The sequence below is a fragment of the Lampetra fluviatilis genome, chromosome 2 (genome assembly GCF_964198595.1).
Source record: "Lampetra fluviatilis chromosome 2, kcLamFluv1.1, whole genome shotgun sequence".
NCBI lineage: Eukaryota > Metazoa > Chordata > Hyperoartia > Petromyzontiformes > Petromyzontidae > Lampetra > Lampetra fluviatilis.
In genome coordinates this window covers 19,385,996-19,402,088 of record NC_136276.1, presented here as the reverse complement: position 1 = coordinate 19,402,088, position 16,093 = coordinate 19,385,996, and the positions used below count along the sequence as shown (strand labels likewise).

At 44.0% G+C, this 16,093-nt stretch overlaps 2 protein-coding genes across 2 annotated transcripts in view; one reads left to right on the top strand and one right to left on the bottom strand.

The window, feature by feature from the left end:
• LOC144943863 (ATP-dependent 6-phosphofructokinase, platelet type-like) overlaps positions 1 to 16,093 on the bottom strand; it is a 339,772-nt gene that overhangs the window by 162,424 nt on the left and 161,255 nt on the right. The window lies entirely within an intron of this gene.
• LOC144937970 (Krueppel-like factor 6) overlaps positions 1 to 16,093 on the top strand; it is a 66,521-nt gene that overhangs the window by 43,574 nt on the left and 6,854 nt on the right. The window contains exon 4 of the mRNA XM_078865630.1: positions 6,302 to 6,425. Coding sequence (XP_078721756.1) covers positions 6,302 to 6,425 — 124 coding nt within the window. The remainder of the gene's footprint in view (positions 1 to 6,301; positions 6,426 to 16,093) is intronic.

Genomic DNA, 16,093 nt, shown 5'->3' with positions numbered 1-16,093 from the left:
CCGTCAGCCTCGATCTTAGTAATGTAAGTGTCACTTTATTGGAAGCTAAACCCATTTTATGTTAGCCGTACAATTTTTACAATGTGACGTATAAATTAGTCTCTGTGCCACAGCACATACACTGTACCGCAGCACGTTACTGTATTGTTATGAAATTTTAATAGGCAATTCCCGCCGTATGCAGCGAGCAACGTAAACGGTTAGTCTTGACAAGCGCATTTTGCAGAGCATATGTATTAAGATTAATTTGAAAGGAAACAAAATTGAAAAGAAAATTTCCGTTTTAAGGCATTGGACACAGATTTATGGCTTGCCTAATGGATGAAATTTACTGCTCGGTCTGCTACTGGGAAATTGAAGCGACTCTTTTCTTTATAATCCCCACCCCCCACTGCTCCTGGCTGTGAGCCAACCATTTATGTATGTATTATTAAAACAAATCAAATACTGTACAGCGTTCAATGTTTTAGCCTGGCGCAGGGTCCACCCAGCCCTACGCTAGCCGTTGGCCTTATCAGCAGCCCCCTACCCACCTACCCAACCACCCAACCCAACCTCTGTCGCCCTGTGAGGGTTTGTGCTTTTCAGCCTGTCCCTGGATATGACAAGCCTTGATGGATTGTCCTGTGGGAGGTTCACAATTAGATCTACCCGATCATGTGGTGTCTCGCTCCCAACATGCACTGCTGCCCGTGTCCTATGGGGGCAGCAGGATAAATAATGGATGTGGAAGGCCCTTCACTCCCGAGGCGAACTGTCCTCACCCATGTTTTTCATCTCACTCCGGTGGGGGGGTGGGAGGGGTCCTCAAATCCTCGTCTCCTCTGCGCCTCATCTGAACCCAAGATTCCCGTCTTCGTTGTTTTCCACCGCTTTCGTTCACGCTTGCACGACATGCTGTATTATCTCGCCGCTTTATTTATTTGTGAATGATCTATACATTCAATGTTTTTGTTGTTTAAACCGGAGCGAGCTTTGATAAAACATTCATATATTCAGTATACAATACTCTACATAAATGGCCCCAGTGGAGTGAATCCCACGTCAATTAAAGTGTGATTGACAGCAGAAGTACAAACGCGATCCGCTAGTCTGAGTCGTAAAAATGCTCACATTCTGCCTGCTTTGCTGTGGCCTACAAAGCTATTATGTGAATGGGTAACTAGCTGCACCTTTTAGGAATAACAAGGGCTCCATATAAAATATCGCACGATGCAAAATAATGAGGTTCTTCAAAACAAGTTGGATTTAATTTCCTCGTTTAATCCACGTGGGTATTGGTCAGCATGTCCCAACTCCACCTTATCTGCACCCTTATTTACCAAAAAGCTAATTGCCATCCAGTTGTAACTTTTCTTTCCCTTGATTACGACTTAGACATCTGTGGCAGTCGGCCACGACCATGGCATGTGCCACCCTTTAATTGGGCTTGAGTACAGAGAAGGGTTGTTTGGAGGAGGGGGGGGGTGTAGACGGCACGGCTTTGGGTAAATCAGCATAATCTGCACTCCCGGTTGCGCTCGCAGGCCCGATAATGCGACTAATGAGCGCCACGCGTACGCGTGTCGGCCTCAAGCTGAGAGTGTGTGAGCGAGACGAGGGCAGGGAGGGCTGTGCTGGGAAGAGGCTAATCACGCGACGTGCGGTTTCGTCTCGTAACCCCGTTGAGTGCGCGCCACGTGCGTTGCCATCGGCGCGCTCGGAACGAAGGGGGATAGGGGCCAAGACAGTATTCAGTTTTTCAGTTTCATTTATTGGGTGTAGCCCTGTGAGCCATGCGGCTCTTGACTCGGGTGCAACCGCAACAAACAAAAACATGAACAGGGAAGATCTTAAAGTGACTACGCGCAATAGAAAATTTCAGGAAAAAACAGAAAAGTCTTCCAGAAAAAGCACCGTATATCAACGCTGTGTGCAGAAATCCCAGTGGTATGCAAGTCAAACCATTACAACCATAAGACAATTTATATTAATGTTATCAGTCTAACTCTGTACTACAACAAACGAATATGGCTAAACCAAAACGTTTTCGAAAGCACCAAAATAAAGCTATAAAAACAATGTAACAGGAACTGTGATTCAAATGTAACAATAAACGTTATACATAACATGTACGACCAAACTTTGCAGCCATAGCTGGCAGCATGAGTCACTCCATAACAGCAGGAGTAACAGAGGCAGCGTACATCAACGTGGACGTCATCTTTGGTCTAATAACGATAACGTCTATTTTGCATTATGGGTACGGCTCCAAACTGTCCATAAAAAAAAAATCAAAATTATTAATTGGAATACTCAAGTAATGTATGCCCCCTTTTCTTTTTCGGTGCTTCAGTAATGTGGGTATTGTTATTGGCAGAATGCAGGTCAATTTGGGATCCATACAGGCCACCCCACAGAGACTGCCCTTCTTCGTGCACTCATTGATCTCGTCTCAGCTGTCATTCCCCTTGATGCTCATTTCCCTTAACCTCGCCGCTAAACTCTGCACTCCCGATTGCATTGCGAGTCCACTCTTCTGACATCCTGACTGCTTAATATCAGATATATGACGACACGTGTTGGTGGAGAGTCACGGTCGGGGGGTGGGGGGGAATATATAAATATCTATCTTCAGAACATTTTTTCCAAGCCGTATTCATTGGATTTGGGTTGAAATTTGCAAGGCGTTCTACGAGGTAGGCCTCGGCAAGGTAAGGTAATTGTACCCTTTTTACCGGGTAAAAGGGTAAAGGTAAAGGGTAAAGGTGTCGACATGCCAAGGGGTAAGGGTAAAGGGTAGGGTAAAAGGTAGGCTCGTTGTTTTTACACTTTTACCTTACCTTGCCGAGGCCTACTACGAGGGAATAAAAACGTCCATCTTTTGGCAGCAGATGGAATCCAAACGTGAAACAGGAGGCATGCGGGGTCGTTTATATTAATCCGAAGTGTTTTTTATCGCAAACAGCACCACAAAGCTTACATGTTCCGTGATACCTTGCTCAAACCAGGAGTGCAAAATGGTGGACACTCTCTCCTCTAACGTAAAAGGAGCTTCCACTGGATACAAATGGTTTCTGCCCACGTCGAATGTCTGGCGAAGTTGGAAATTGCTTCCCAAAAGCACAGCGCGGCAGCAAAATAGCAGGACAAGAGGTGCAGAAGGAGGAGCTGATGCGTCTGGAGATGCACTCGTGTTTCACGTAATCGACTTGCTGAAAGTATTTGCAGGTGAGGCCAATGACCAATCCCTGTCTACCTAACCTCGCCCATTCTCATCGCCTTTCATGACCCAATGTGGCCAGGGTAAAAGCCACATTACATTTGGCAGAAGCCTCTGGTATATCCACTTTTCTCGCGTGATTTGCTGGCCGTTTAGTTAATGACTGTCCTCTTGAATAATTAAATGCGTGCAATAGGAGGACAATGAGTCTTTAATTGTTTTAATACATTTCGATTTAACGCTTTCGTGACTGCATGGATTCAGGTCTGTCGGGGAGAAGTTCAGACACTGTCTCCCCGACAGACCTGTTCTTCCCCTGCGGACGGCTGCTTACGCTGTGGCCGTAACCTCGTGAGAATTATTTTAATGTTTTATTTTTATTATTTTATCATTTCCCTTCTACGTGACTTTACCAAAAGAACCAAGAAGATGTTTTAATACAGTTTATTCACCGCTTTTTTTATATATAAGAGACGAATAAGGCTTCATCTCACGATTGGATTCTAGCATTTCGGTGGAAGCATTTAGAAAACGGGTTTGAACTCATTTTGTCCCCACAGCTGGCTCCATTCCTCTATCTGTGCACGGTTAACGCACCTGATCCAGAAGCCTGCCTACCACGTGTTCTTGCTGCAGGGGGTAGTGGCTACTTTGTCGGTGTGAGACCTGGAACATTCTCGCCCATGCTAAACGTCCCATGCGTCAACACTCTCGCGCTCGCCAGCACCGTAGACATACTTGTACACGCTCTATACACGTACATTATATAATTATATAATATCATAGAAAAGCGCAACCGGCATATACACACGTGGCGGTGGAGTGGTGGGTCAGTGGTTAGCCCACCATGCAATGAACCCAGCCACCTGAGTTCGAATCCCAGCCATAGCTAACCTCGTGGCGTGTGCCCTTGGCCCGTGTTGCAATCCCACACTAACCAGCATGGTGAAGTATGGTCAAACAACCCCCACTACAATATGGCAAGGTGAAGCAGTCATCCAGCAGTGGATTGACAAAGGACAAAAACACATGTACATATATGAACACAAATACACACACGCATGACCTGCATCATCCATGGTTAATTCACTGCTGGATGAAGGCCTCCCCCTCAAGCTGCCGCCACCTCTCATCCATCGAGCACCTGCACGGGAGCCGACGTCATCGCTCCATCTCCGCGGTTTCCGTCCTCACGGTGCACAGAGTAGCCGCGCAACGTGATACGTGACGCCGCAGTGGTGAGATGTCATCTCCCTCGCCTGGTACGCAGGAGGCCGTGGATTTTCGATCCCGACCCTGACGCCTGTGCTGTATATTTGTAGTTTGCGTGTTCTCTCTCTGTCTCTCTCTCACTCTCCACGTGGTCGCGTGGAGTTTTCTCCGGGTCCTCCGCTTTTTCCCTCCACATTTAGAAGCGTGCGTTTGGAGTATTTGGCTGCTGTGCATTACCACGTGATAATAAGCCACTTCTCGTTGTGGTAGCAGGGTCGCTTCTTGAAAAAAAGAAAACAGCCATATAGCTCAGTGGGTTTTACCTGGTAAAATAACAAAACATATGTTGTTCATTTTTTAGTTGATACGCCGCATCCCGTCATGCAAGTGAGATGAAAGTCTGGGCATCCGTCAACTCCCCTATCTTGTCAGAGCATCGAGGACGTCCTTTGTCTTCGCGTCATGGCAGGCGTCTTGGTCTCCCGAGGATAGATCAAAGTCCTCCTATCTGCAGACCCCCACGAAAAATCTGATGAATTCATCACCCACCATTGACACTTTTGTGCGATTCCCTTTCCCCGCGTAAGTATCTCAAATTTACGGAGAAAACTCAACCCATGGACAAGGACACGTTTGTTTTGCAGATCAGTCCATAGGTTGTGAAATAATATAGGTGATTCGGTAACAGGGCCATGGATAAGAGGAGTTTCACTGTACCAAGCTACGATTTCGAGTGCAATACATGACAGTGTTTGGTTATGTTGAACTTCTTTTTCACCGTACGTAGCCAACCGTGCTAACTGGAAGTGCATTGCGAGTTAGTCACCATTCTGTGCAGCAGGTGTTGTCAAAGTGGAATTCTGTCGGTGCGTGCGCCCGGGCACAGCCTGTCGCGAAGGCCTCATTTGGGTTGCTACGACGGTTATGTAACGTCAACCGGGACTTTTACTGTGATTATATTGTAGAACTTGGCGTCCGCGCTGCATGGGAAGACCCTTCATCAAGCAGTGCGTGTACATGGCACATTGACACGTGTGTATTTTCTATCATGCAGGCAATTACACGGATAAGTGAAATTACCACGGCCAAATTACTCGTCAGATACTTGTCAAGTAACACTGCAAATGGATCGACTTTGAAGAATGCGTTTAGTATGACACTCACAGAAATCTTGTAATGCCCAATGAGCAACTTCAATACGTGTCATTTGATCCCTATTTACAGCGTGGACTGTCTTTACCATGCGGAATTTTGTAAGAATTACTTGGACACTTTTATAAAATGGTGTTCCGTCAATCAAATGTTACGTTCATGCCATTTGGAAATATGAAAAGTACTGGAAATGCTTACATTTGTAGGGCAAACAAAATATCGTCTCCAACATTTAAAACGAAAACAAAAATAAGCACAATCTACTCACCCTGATATCTGCAATTGTCACGGATATTTTTGAACATGTTTTGCTGGACTTCCACTGACATCGTAACCCATCACCCCAATTGCGTTTGATATAAAGTTCAATTATGTTCCATCTTCAGCTTGAGGGGCACAGATCATGGTCGGTGCCTCCAATCAGCATGGTCGACTACGTACGGTGCAAACGAAGTTCAACATACACATGTCACAATTTCAACATTGACGAATAACAATTCTTCCCTACTAATTATGCTTTACATTACAATCAACGTTTCCTGTCAAGGCATGTACTTCTTGATAATACCACGATGACAAGACGGTGCACACCACTGTTGCCATGTTATTCTGGAGCGAACGTAAACGCTCGTGGTTGCATAGTCGCTACGGTTGAGCCGCGTGACCCTTTTTTTGTTATCCTTTCCCAATTGCAAGTCTACATCTCCCATGCCCTGCCTTGTTGGTGCTCTGCAGGCGAGAAGCCCTACAAGTGTTCGTGGGAGGGGTGCGAGTGGCGCTTCGCACGGAGCGACGAGCTGACGCGCCACTACCGCAAGCACACGGGCTCCAAGCCGTTCAAGTGCGCGCACTGCGACAGGTGAGACGGGGCCGGAGTCCGCGCACGAACACCTTCACAGAGGGCGGCGCCCTTGTTTTAACTTCGTCTAAACGGAAGCAAAAAAACGACACGTATTCAGGGCCTACCTTGGCTCCTCCCACCCTCAACCAGTATATATACAAGGACTGTTTTCTCGGAAATTCTCTCACTTGATACAGCTATCGTGCTGTGACGGTTCCACCTGAGGACGGAGGCTTGTGTTGCCTCCGAAACGTCGTGATTTTTCTTTTATTTTTATTTTACTTTTATTAATTTTAATTTTTTTACCTACGTGACTTTACCGAAAAAAACTAAGAATACGTACTAAATCGTGCGCACGTATGCACGAGTCGACACAAAACAAAAATAGCCTCAGCTAAACGATGTTCATTGGAAGGAAAAACCGGAGGACCCGGAGAAAAATCCACGTGATCTCGAAGATAGACTTTTGGGGCAAGTGCTGTTAGCGAGTAGCACCTATGAAAGCTGGCACGGCACACGAAGGAGTGGGTGGCCAGAGGAACGCCTGGCCCGGCTTTTGTCTGACAATGTTTAACCACTGCACCAGGTACTCATTTAAGGCTGAGTTGACCTAGGGGAGGCCCAGGACCGGTTAAAATGATCGTTACTGGTGTTGCCCGTGAGCAGGAATCAAACTCGAGTCAGCGGGTTTGTAACGCAGTGCGCTAACTGCTACACTACTGCTCCCCACACACATCTACACAGACACACACGCAAGCACATACACATCCACTGATTAAACATTGCAACACATACCAACAAATACATACACAGCGCACGTGCACGCATTCTTCGTTCCACACATGGCAACAAATTGCATTCGAATTCGTCTGTATATTTTCATCCATCGTTTTCAATATTTTCTGGGGAGTGGCGAAGTGTAGGGGTCATCATAACAGCATTGCACCTTTGATTAGCACGGTTGGCTACGTACGGTGCGAAAGAAGTTCAAAATAATAACATACTCTCCCAACACACATACACATCTTTGGTCGCAGCATCAGGTTCACTGATCAGCTATCTCGATGTCATCTCCACTGAAACTGCCAACACAATGGCATGTTGCATAGTTGGGTCTCGCCTCGACGATTGCAACTCCGTCCTAGTCCGGTCCTCGTATGACAACCTCAAAAAACTACAAAGACTACAAAACAACCTAGCACGTGTCGTCATTGCCCGCACTCATCCCCGTCTCGATTCACTTGCCTGTCTCCGTGCCCTCAACTGGCTACCCATTGCCAGCAGGGTCACATACAAGATCGCCTGCCTCTGCCACAATGCCTTCACATCTGCCTGCCCCCCGTACCTTTCTTCATTATTGACGACTTGCAGCACAGCACATGGCAGATGCCTTCGCAGTGCGACTCTTCATACCAAGATCCAGGATGGTCAGGTCTATGCGCCACTTCTCAGTGGCTGCCCCAACAGTCTGGAACGCACCTCAATCGTCTCCTTCAAGAGACACTTAAAAACGCACCTCGACAACCACGTGCTTTCTTCTTCTTGGTTTTTTCGGTAAATTCACGTAGAAGGGAAGTAATAAAATAATAAAAATAAAACATAATAAAATAATTCTCACGACGTTTCGGCTACAACGCAAGCAGCCATCTTCAGGTGAAGAATGAGACACTGCCAAGCTAGGAGCTTATATATAAGCTGGGTCTTCTTCCACCTCCAACCCAGCTTATATATAAGCTCCTAGCTTGACAGTGTCTCATTCTTCACCTGAAGACGGCTGCTTGCGTTGTAGCCGAAACGTTGTGAGAATTATTTTATTATGTTTTATTTTTATTATTTTATTACTTCCCTTCTAAGTGACTTTACCGAAAAAAACAAGAAGATGAATCCCTGCAGTCACGAGAGCTTTAAATCGAAATTTAACCGTGCTTTCGAGTGAATCTGAGCATGGCTCCACGCCTCCGAGTTGCGGCCGTTATGTCCGCAAATTTGCGTGCGTTATAAATTGCGTTATTATTATTATTAAAGAAATTCCCATACAGCACGCTCGTGTACTTGCCCAATCCTGGCACAGCTGGTTCAAAAACCCAACAAACGAGACTAGGCTCGAAAGAAAGCTGTCTCTGGTGTGGACCAATCAGTTTCAAGGACAATACATCTATAATCAGAGTATATTTTTTGTTTGCATTCTGACCACAAGTATTCTGGTTAATGCAGACATGATTCCTTGTAAAAGGGTTCAGTTTGGTGTTTTAACATCTTAACACAGCTGTTTTGTTGCCAGAAAAAAGGGGAAAACCTATTCTCATATTTTGCTACTGGCAAAGGACGTCCCATGATGACATCCAATACTTTATAATTCCAATTCTGAAGAATAAATACAAGTTACCAATGTACAGGGTTTGTATTTATTTGCGAGCATCAATACAACAGAACGAGGATAGGGATGAGAACATCTACGACCAGCATGTGAATGCAATGGATAGAGTGTAACACCCACGTGCGCTGTCGGCACATGCCACACATACAGCAAAGGCATCGCATTGACCACAATATGACGCAGCAAGCAATTAATTGTGAGTCAATCATCCATGACCCATGACTGGTGCAGCAAATTACATCTAATTTCTACGTCCCATCCCTGCTCTTCTATTCCATCCTTTAGGCAGTTGCCTTCCAATGACACCTCATTTTCACCTGCGCACTCTTACAGCGACGACGTCTGGCTGAGCTGGCAGGCTCGGTTGCGCACTGACAAGTGAAAGGCTGTGACAAGTATGGCAACTTGCATACTTCATCCTGCCTATAATAACCTGCAAGGTAACACACATTCGATCTCAAAGAGAAAGGTCTGGCACTCGCGATGGGTAAAATACAACCCGGTAAGCTTACGTAGTTTATTTCAGAGACATTTGTCCAAGGCATTTCCTCTATTGTTTCTGGAACAATATTAGATCATTATCGCTGCAATGCATCTTCTAAGACTGTGGTACAACCTTTAAAAAACGAGTTCCTTTCTTTACACAAATGCACATAACGGACCCAGTGCCCATGGTTACAATGTAATCCGAAGTTATAAATTCGTAGCACCATTAATGCCAATTAAAACGTTAGCAGTCTGATCTTCTACATTTGCCAAATTCAAGGTGTGCATGAATCTCAGGACAGATCCACAATGTACAGTAGAACCCTTCTTAACGACCACTCCTGTTAATGACTAATCGATTGACGACGGGCCTCCATACAGCCCAATGTGTTCACTTACCGACCATTCGCCTGTTAACGACGGGCTTTCGACGAGCAAGTGACCGCTAATTTCGGTCAATCGGCGAGATCCAAAATGGTCTCATCCGGCCTCGGCAAATGAGCGACGTCCATTCATGAGCGTTGGGGCATTGTTTAAATTCAGTGTCTGCCGCGTTTTAAAGTGGAAGCATCTACTCGCTTAACGACCAAACCACTTAACGACGGTTTTGTGGAACCAATTACTGTCGTTAAGAAGGGGGTTCTACTGAATGCGGTGCTTTTCTTTCCGTACCGATCCCTCTCGTGAAGGACCTTTTTGCCAGTAGTGGCATGAGTTTTTTGTTCATTGAGTTATCATATTCTATAAACATTTATGAGCACTGCTTCGTAATAAGTCATCAGTCTTAAAATGTAGAAACTGGCCTCTGCCAGAGTAATGTGGAATGTCCACTGCAAGCTCTGGGTAAGGAGATAATTAGATGTTTGCAAAACAGTTTACAAAATGATAACCCATACAAACATACCATGTATTCATTATTTCACAATATGACCACAATAACATCAGTTAATGATGGTAACCATTCTTCATATTGTCCATGTGCATGATGTATTGACATGTCATTATGCATATCAATATTTTAATGGTCACTAAAAACTTGGCACACAATTTCATGAGAGCATTGACCGTGAATTGCTTTCAAACGTCTTTAAAGATTGATTTTCTTTCACTTGATGGCTCACCCGTAAATTATTATTTAATGTCAAGCGTACAAGGCACACAGTGAGCAATTTGGTGCTTAAATTAAGATCCCAAAGTATTTCGTTTTTATGGCGAGACCTTAGTGCGAATTCACTTATATATCTCTACACATTGTATAACGTGAATGGCCGCTTCTTCCCATTCACGCAAACAGATGTGATGGCTCGAAGAGGGCCCGGGAGATGGTTGACGTCTGGCTTAAGGGCACAACTATGGAGACCGTGCCACTAAGAGCCGAGTGCACTGCGCTGTGGGAAAGGATTACGCGCGGTCGCCTCATTCGCCGTAAAACTCCCCGGGCCAGAACAGATGGAAACTATCGCGCGTGCCACGGCTATTTGCCAAGACGTACGCTGGCTTGCTCAATCGCACGCGGCGGTACAACGGGGGCGAAGCCTTGCAAAGTTGACCGCACATGGCAACAGTCGAAGTTTTACTCTTTCCAGACTAACCTTCACCCGGGATTATTGTAATGGTGTTTTTTTTTCTTTCAAATATTGGGAAAGGAGTGAAAAAAAAGAAAACGTAACTTTGTTTAACTAATTCCTCGAGCAGCACACGAGCACAATTACTGGTACCGCTGTCAAAGGAACCAATTACACTGGGGAGCAATGCGGCCAGCGACGAACACAGCTGCTTGCTGTTTGCTTCTTGTGATGCGTTTTAAAGGCTAATGTGAATTCCATTTGACTGTCCTTTCATTATTCTTGCTAATGACCTGTTGCAGCCATGCCTCTTTGACACCTAATCCTGCGAATTCTGGCCTATTTAATATCAGCTTATTTTAGCGCTAAGCTGCGCCATTCCCTCTGCCTAATGCATGCAGCAATGCATTACATTACCATAAACAATTAAGTCAAATGTATCTCATTTAACCGTGTTGACCAATTTCATCGTACTGCCCCATGTAATGAAATAACATAAACTAAATATGTTCAAAGTCAATTTTGTTTATGCACGTTGAAATGTATTTTAACTCCTCCTGTTATGGATTGAATTGGATTCAAGACTGTTTACGTTTCCATAAACGCATTACGCATAATATGAATTTGATTAATTGAAGGCATCAGAGTGATTATGCAAGAATTATAATTGCTCCCTTGAACTTTAGCTCTACAGATGGAGGCATTCCATTACATACCCCGGTGATCACACACTGCTCTCACTTTTTCCTGTGTGGCAAATTGAAATCTAGGGAAAATGTGAGACAAGAGCGATAGGGAAATTTCCTTTTTGCGCTCAGGGCTTCCCCAAGAGCCCAGTGGCCAATGTGCTTAGCCCGGAGAATGGCAGGAAGTGTATGGAAGGAAATGGCCCCTATGGGAGGTGCCCACTAACTCGGCACGGAAACGCGGACCCTGCGAGTGGCGTCGTTAACGTGCCCGCAATAAACATTGTCAAGCCTGTAACGCTCCTCAGATTGCAGCGGCGTTATTGGACTGCAAACATAGGGCTTGTTTCAAAGTTGACAGCTAACCAGTAAAAACCAAAAGAGAGCGCATGTTGGCGCCCTGGCCGACGAAGATTTATGGGGGCCCTTATAGATGAAAACATATTGCTTTGGGTTCTTTTATGGGGACCCACTTCACTCTTACGTTCCCCTGAATTTTGCAGCAAGCATAACCTCTCAATTTTTTTTCTTCCGCTATATGGCTCCCAAGTGGGTTTTGATTTCTGCTCATACAAGGTATTTATTCTCACACAAGAGCATATCTAGGCCTTAGCTGTTGGGGGGAAGCCATCATTACCAATCGCGCCATCACCACACCAGAGATAATGCCGTAAAAATTGTTACGATGTGGGTGGGGGGGGATTTGATTCTATCTGAAAACAGTGTCAGTATTGGAAGACATTACTGCAAGCATAAATAAAATATCGATGGAAATAATGCTGAGCCCACAATATTGACAACTGCTGTAAAGACATCAAAGGTTTAAATGTGGGTACAAATACTGACATATTACCGGGGCATTGAACTTTGGTTGGTGGCGTGACCCAAATACATTGGAAGGAATTAAGCAACCGTTATTAAACTTCTTTTTTTATTGTGGGAGTGCCTGTCAGAATATAAACGTGCATTTATGTCAATGCAACTTTCCTTGGAACAAAATTGAAAGAAAAACTATGGCTTTTTTGATGATGTTGGTACAATGCCGAGTGTCTTTCCTTGTAGACGTCTGCCTCAAATTTATGATAACATAGGCAAGAGCATTGCTTCACCTCCTTGGTGTTTTGTAGAAATGTAATTATTCACCCCCTCCCACCCAGTTTAATTAAATATCACTAATCCTGGTCATGATTTCATTCAAGATTCAATTTGTTTCCATCATTTGCACTGACTCGTATTGTTTCACATGTTCCGTCTGATGCGTTCCATTAGTCTAAAAGTAACATTTGCGTACAATTTGCATAAATCAAAAAGCAATACATTCTTATACGCACAATGCAATGCATGCATCCCATTAGTAAGAATGACAGTAATTGTAATCAATAAATGAATACATGGCTCGTGTTTAGATTTGTCAATGTTTCTAGACAAGAATCCTGTTTAACAGACGAGGAAAATGAGCTTCCTTAATTGCCGTTTTTTTTTCAAAATGTAAGTGGTACATCACTTCGATGGACAATAGTTAATATTTCAGCAACATATACATCTACCGTGTCATTTCAATTTGCATATACTTTCTGAATAGCAGCAATTTTCTCAACAACAATAATAAAATGAACAGTCCTGCCACCTTATAATCGAATCCTTCCCACTTTTTTCGTGTAATTCTGATAGCACGGCGCTATCACGAGAGCACCGCTTCACTAACGACTGTAATCCGCAGTAGTTTCACAAGCAGAGGAACAAGATTGTGGCCGTGATTTTTTGTTTTGCCAATTAGGCATTTTGTTGGTGGAATTTTTCAAACTTGTTGAAAAAAACCTGGACCGTGACGCCTTTCACGCGTGGCATGCTCTTTTTGTTTCGAACAACACTTCGGGACCGTTATTTGACCCACCGTCAAGCAGCTGGTGGTTAATACAGGTAGGAACAACAAGTACCACACTGCTCACCAGGGATTATTTGTCTGTCTGTCGTGCATAGCCACGGCCTCGATTTGTATTTCAAAGAGCGCTTCGGGCGGGCTCAGCACCACGTGATGCGCCGCCCGACGCAGCTTACGCCGCGTGACACGGATCGCACGAATGCGCTGTCCAACCAAGTTCCTACCTGCCCACTCCGAAGGAACGTGTTAGCCAGGGACGCCACAAACATCCTGCAACGAACTGTGAACACGCCTTCACTGGCGGGTTTGAGTTCCCTTTAAACCAGGACGGGGACCACTCGGACAAGTCCCTTTGAGTCTTGCGTTAGGTCACTTTTGTAGATTGCGAGCATGTGGATGTGTTTTATAAAATAAATCAATAAACATTAATACAGTTTAAATATGCAAGTGTGAGCAAAAACAAGGATGTGCATCGCCCAATGTTTGTGTGAGCTGGAGAGCATTGCCTGTGATAATGCAACAAATAAGTTGAATAAGCCACACTGCAGGCATGATCTTAATTAATTCGTACAAGACTGTTTTTTATTTACACGCTTTTATTGAACTCACTCTGTCTGTTGTCGTCGTTGTTGTATCCTCAAATCTTGTAACTCAATTTTAACCCACTTCCCAATGTGGTATCCACTGCAAACTTGGTATACTTATGTCATACTGATGACAATACCATATTCTATCATAAAAAATGTAAAAAGTATTTTTAAACATTCATTTTTACATGTTATGTTTCGGCTTGGGTCTAATTCTCCACGCTCAACTGACGTGACCACGGTCCCGTACGTTATGGCAAGCCTCGGGGCCACTTCCTGTTTAAAAATTTTTTTTTAAATATTACTTATCTTTGTTTCACGTCGTAGTTCTCCAACACGATAGACTGAATCGAGCTGCCCATCAAGCAAAGCATCTCCTTTTCTGTCGAGTCGTGAGGTGAAGTGATGGTTGCGTAGGGTAATAATGAGATTATAAATTTACTTGCTGGACAAGCTTTTGGTTGAAATAATATGATACATTCGTGAACATTCTGTGAGCTCGTTGAGTGTATGCATGTGTTGAGAGATATTGACAAATACAACATTACAAATAACACTTCGCTTTTATCAGATTACAGTAAAGTAGGGGGAAGCTCAACAGAGACCGTAAAGAGAGACAGAGAGCCAGGCACAATGATCAATTGCTAGCAGAAACCAGTTCACTACTTTTATTATGATTCGTCTTTTTACAAATTAAATAATAATTGTTTCAAAACAATTTTGATGGAAGAAATTTTTATCAGTTTGAGACAATGAAGAAAGTAATTCCAGAAGTTATCAAGTAACTATATTCTTTTGCGTTCACAAAATAAGGAATTATTTAACGTTGCTTTTAAAACCTTGAGTAGTCGTTGGACATACTGGATTCCTTTTAAAAGTAACTCAGCCGATCTTTTACACTCCCACGTTGACAATTGAGAACTTATGTGATAAATTCTTGCCAGTACCATTCACGTTTGCTGTTTCACAGTCCTCGCTCCAAACGGAAACGCCAGTGAGAGTCAAGAACATTCTCTGATGTGTTACCCGGACCAAGTTGTTGTAGTTTATCCTTGTGACTGCATCAGTCTGGCGCCGCGGTGGCGAGATGTTAACTACCTCACCTGGTCTACAGGAGGTCGTCGGTTCGATCCCGATCCCGACCCTGACTCCTCTATATTTGAAGTTTGCATGTTCTCCCCGTGGTCGCGTGGATTTTTCTCCGGATCCTCCGATTTTTCCCTCCACATTTAGAAACATGCGTTTAAGAGTATTTATATGCAATACATTTCCACGTGATAATTCACTTCTTTGAGCTATCATATGTGGCCAGGTCACTTCTATAAAAGAGCTACATAGCTCAGTGGGCCTTACCTAGAAAACATAAAAAAAATAGTTTACTTTTGGTCTCCATCCCTGCCACTCAATGTGTGCATGGACAACAGTATGGAGACTTGTTGAGTGCCAATACCGGTTTTATAATATTTTTAAGCTTTTTCGTATTTTTTGTTATGGTAACACAGTTGGGCGAATGTAATTAATGGAGAGCTGAGGGAGTCCCTCTCAAAAGCTGTACAGAGGATTGCCATGCAAACACAGTACATGCATAATAGCGACCTTCACTTACCCATTAATTCAAAAAATTTGGACTTTCATGGACTGCGGTGGGATTTTTTACGAAATAATGTTTTGAATTTCACCTTGAATTGGTGGGAATAACGTCCCACTTGCTGTACTGCCATGTGCTGGCCTCCTTTATTGCCACGTAGGCTGGGTTTGTCTGCACACAGGCCATCAAACTCATCCCGAAAGTAATGGATTACAGGCAATTAGCAGCATGTTCATTTAAATTGGAATTGGAAATTTACGGGGTCATAGGCGTTGTAAGTACAGTGCATACCGACTGTGTGTGTCTATAATGTTCGGTAAGAAATTCTGAAAAAGACTGTATTACATGAAACTCTGCATCGTAAAAACTCAGACCTGCGTCAACTATAAACACATTGCAAGATTTGTAATGCTCTGCGGGTGTGCAGGAAATGAGAAAAGGGTATCTGTTAATGACATGACTATGAGTTCATTGCATACTAACCGCGCTTAATGGAATGTAATAAATGCTTTAAA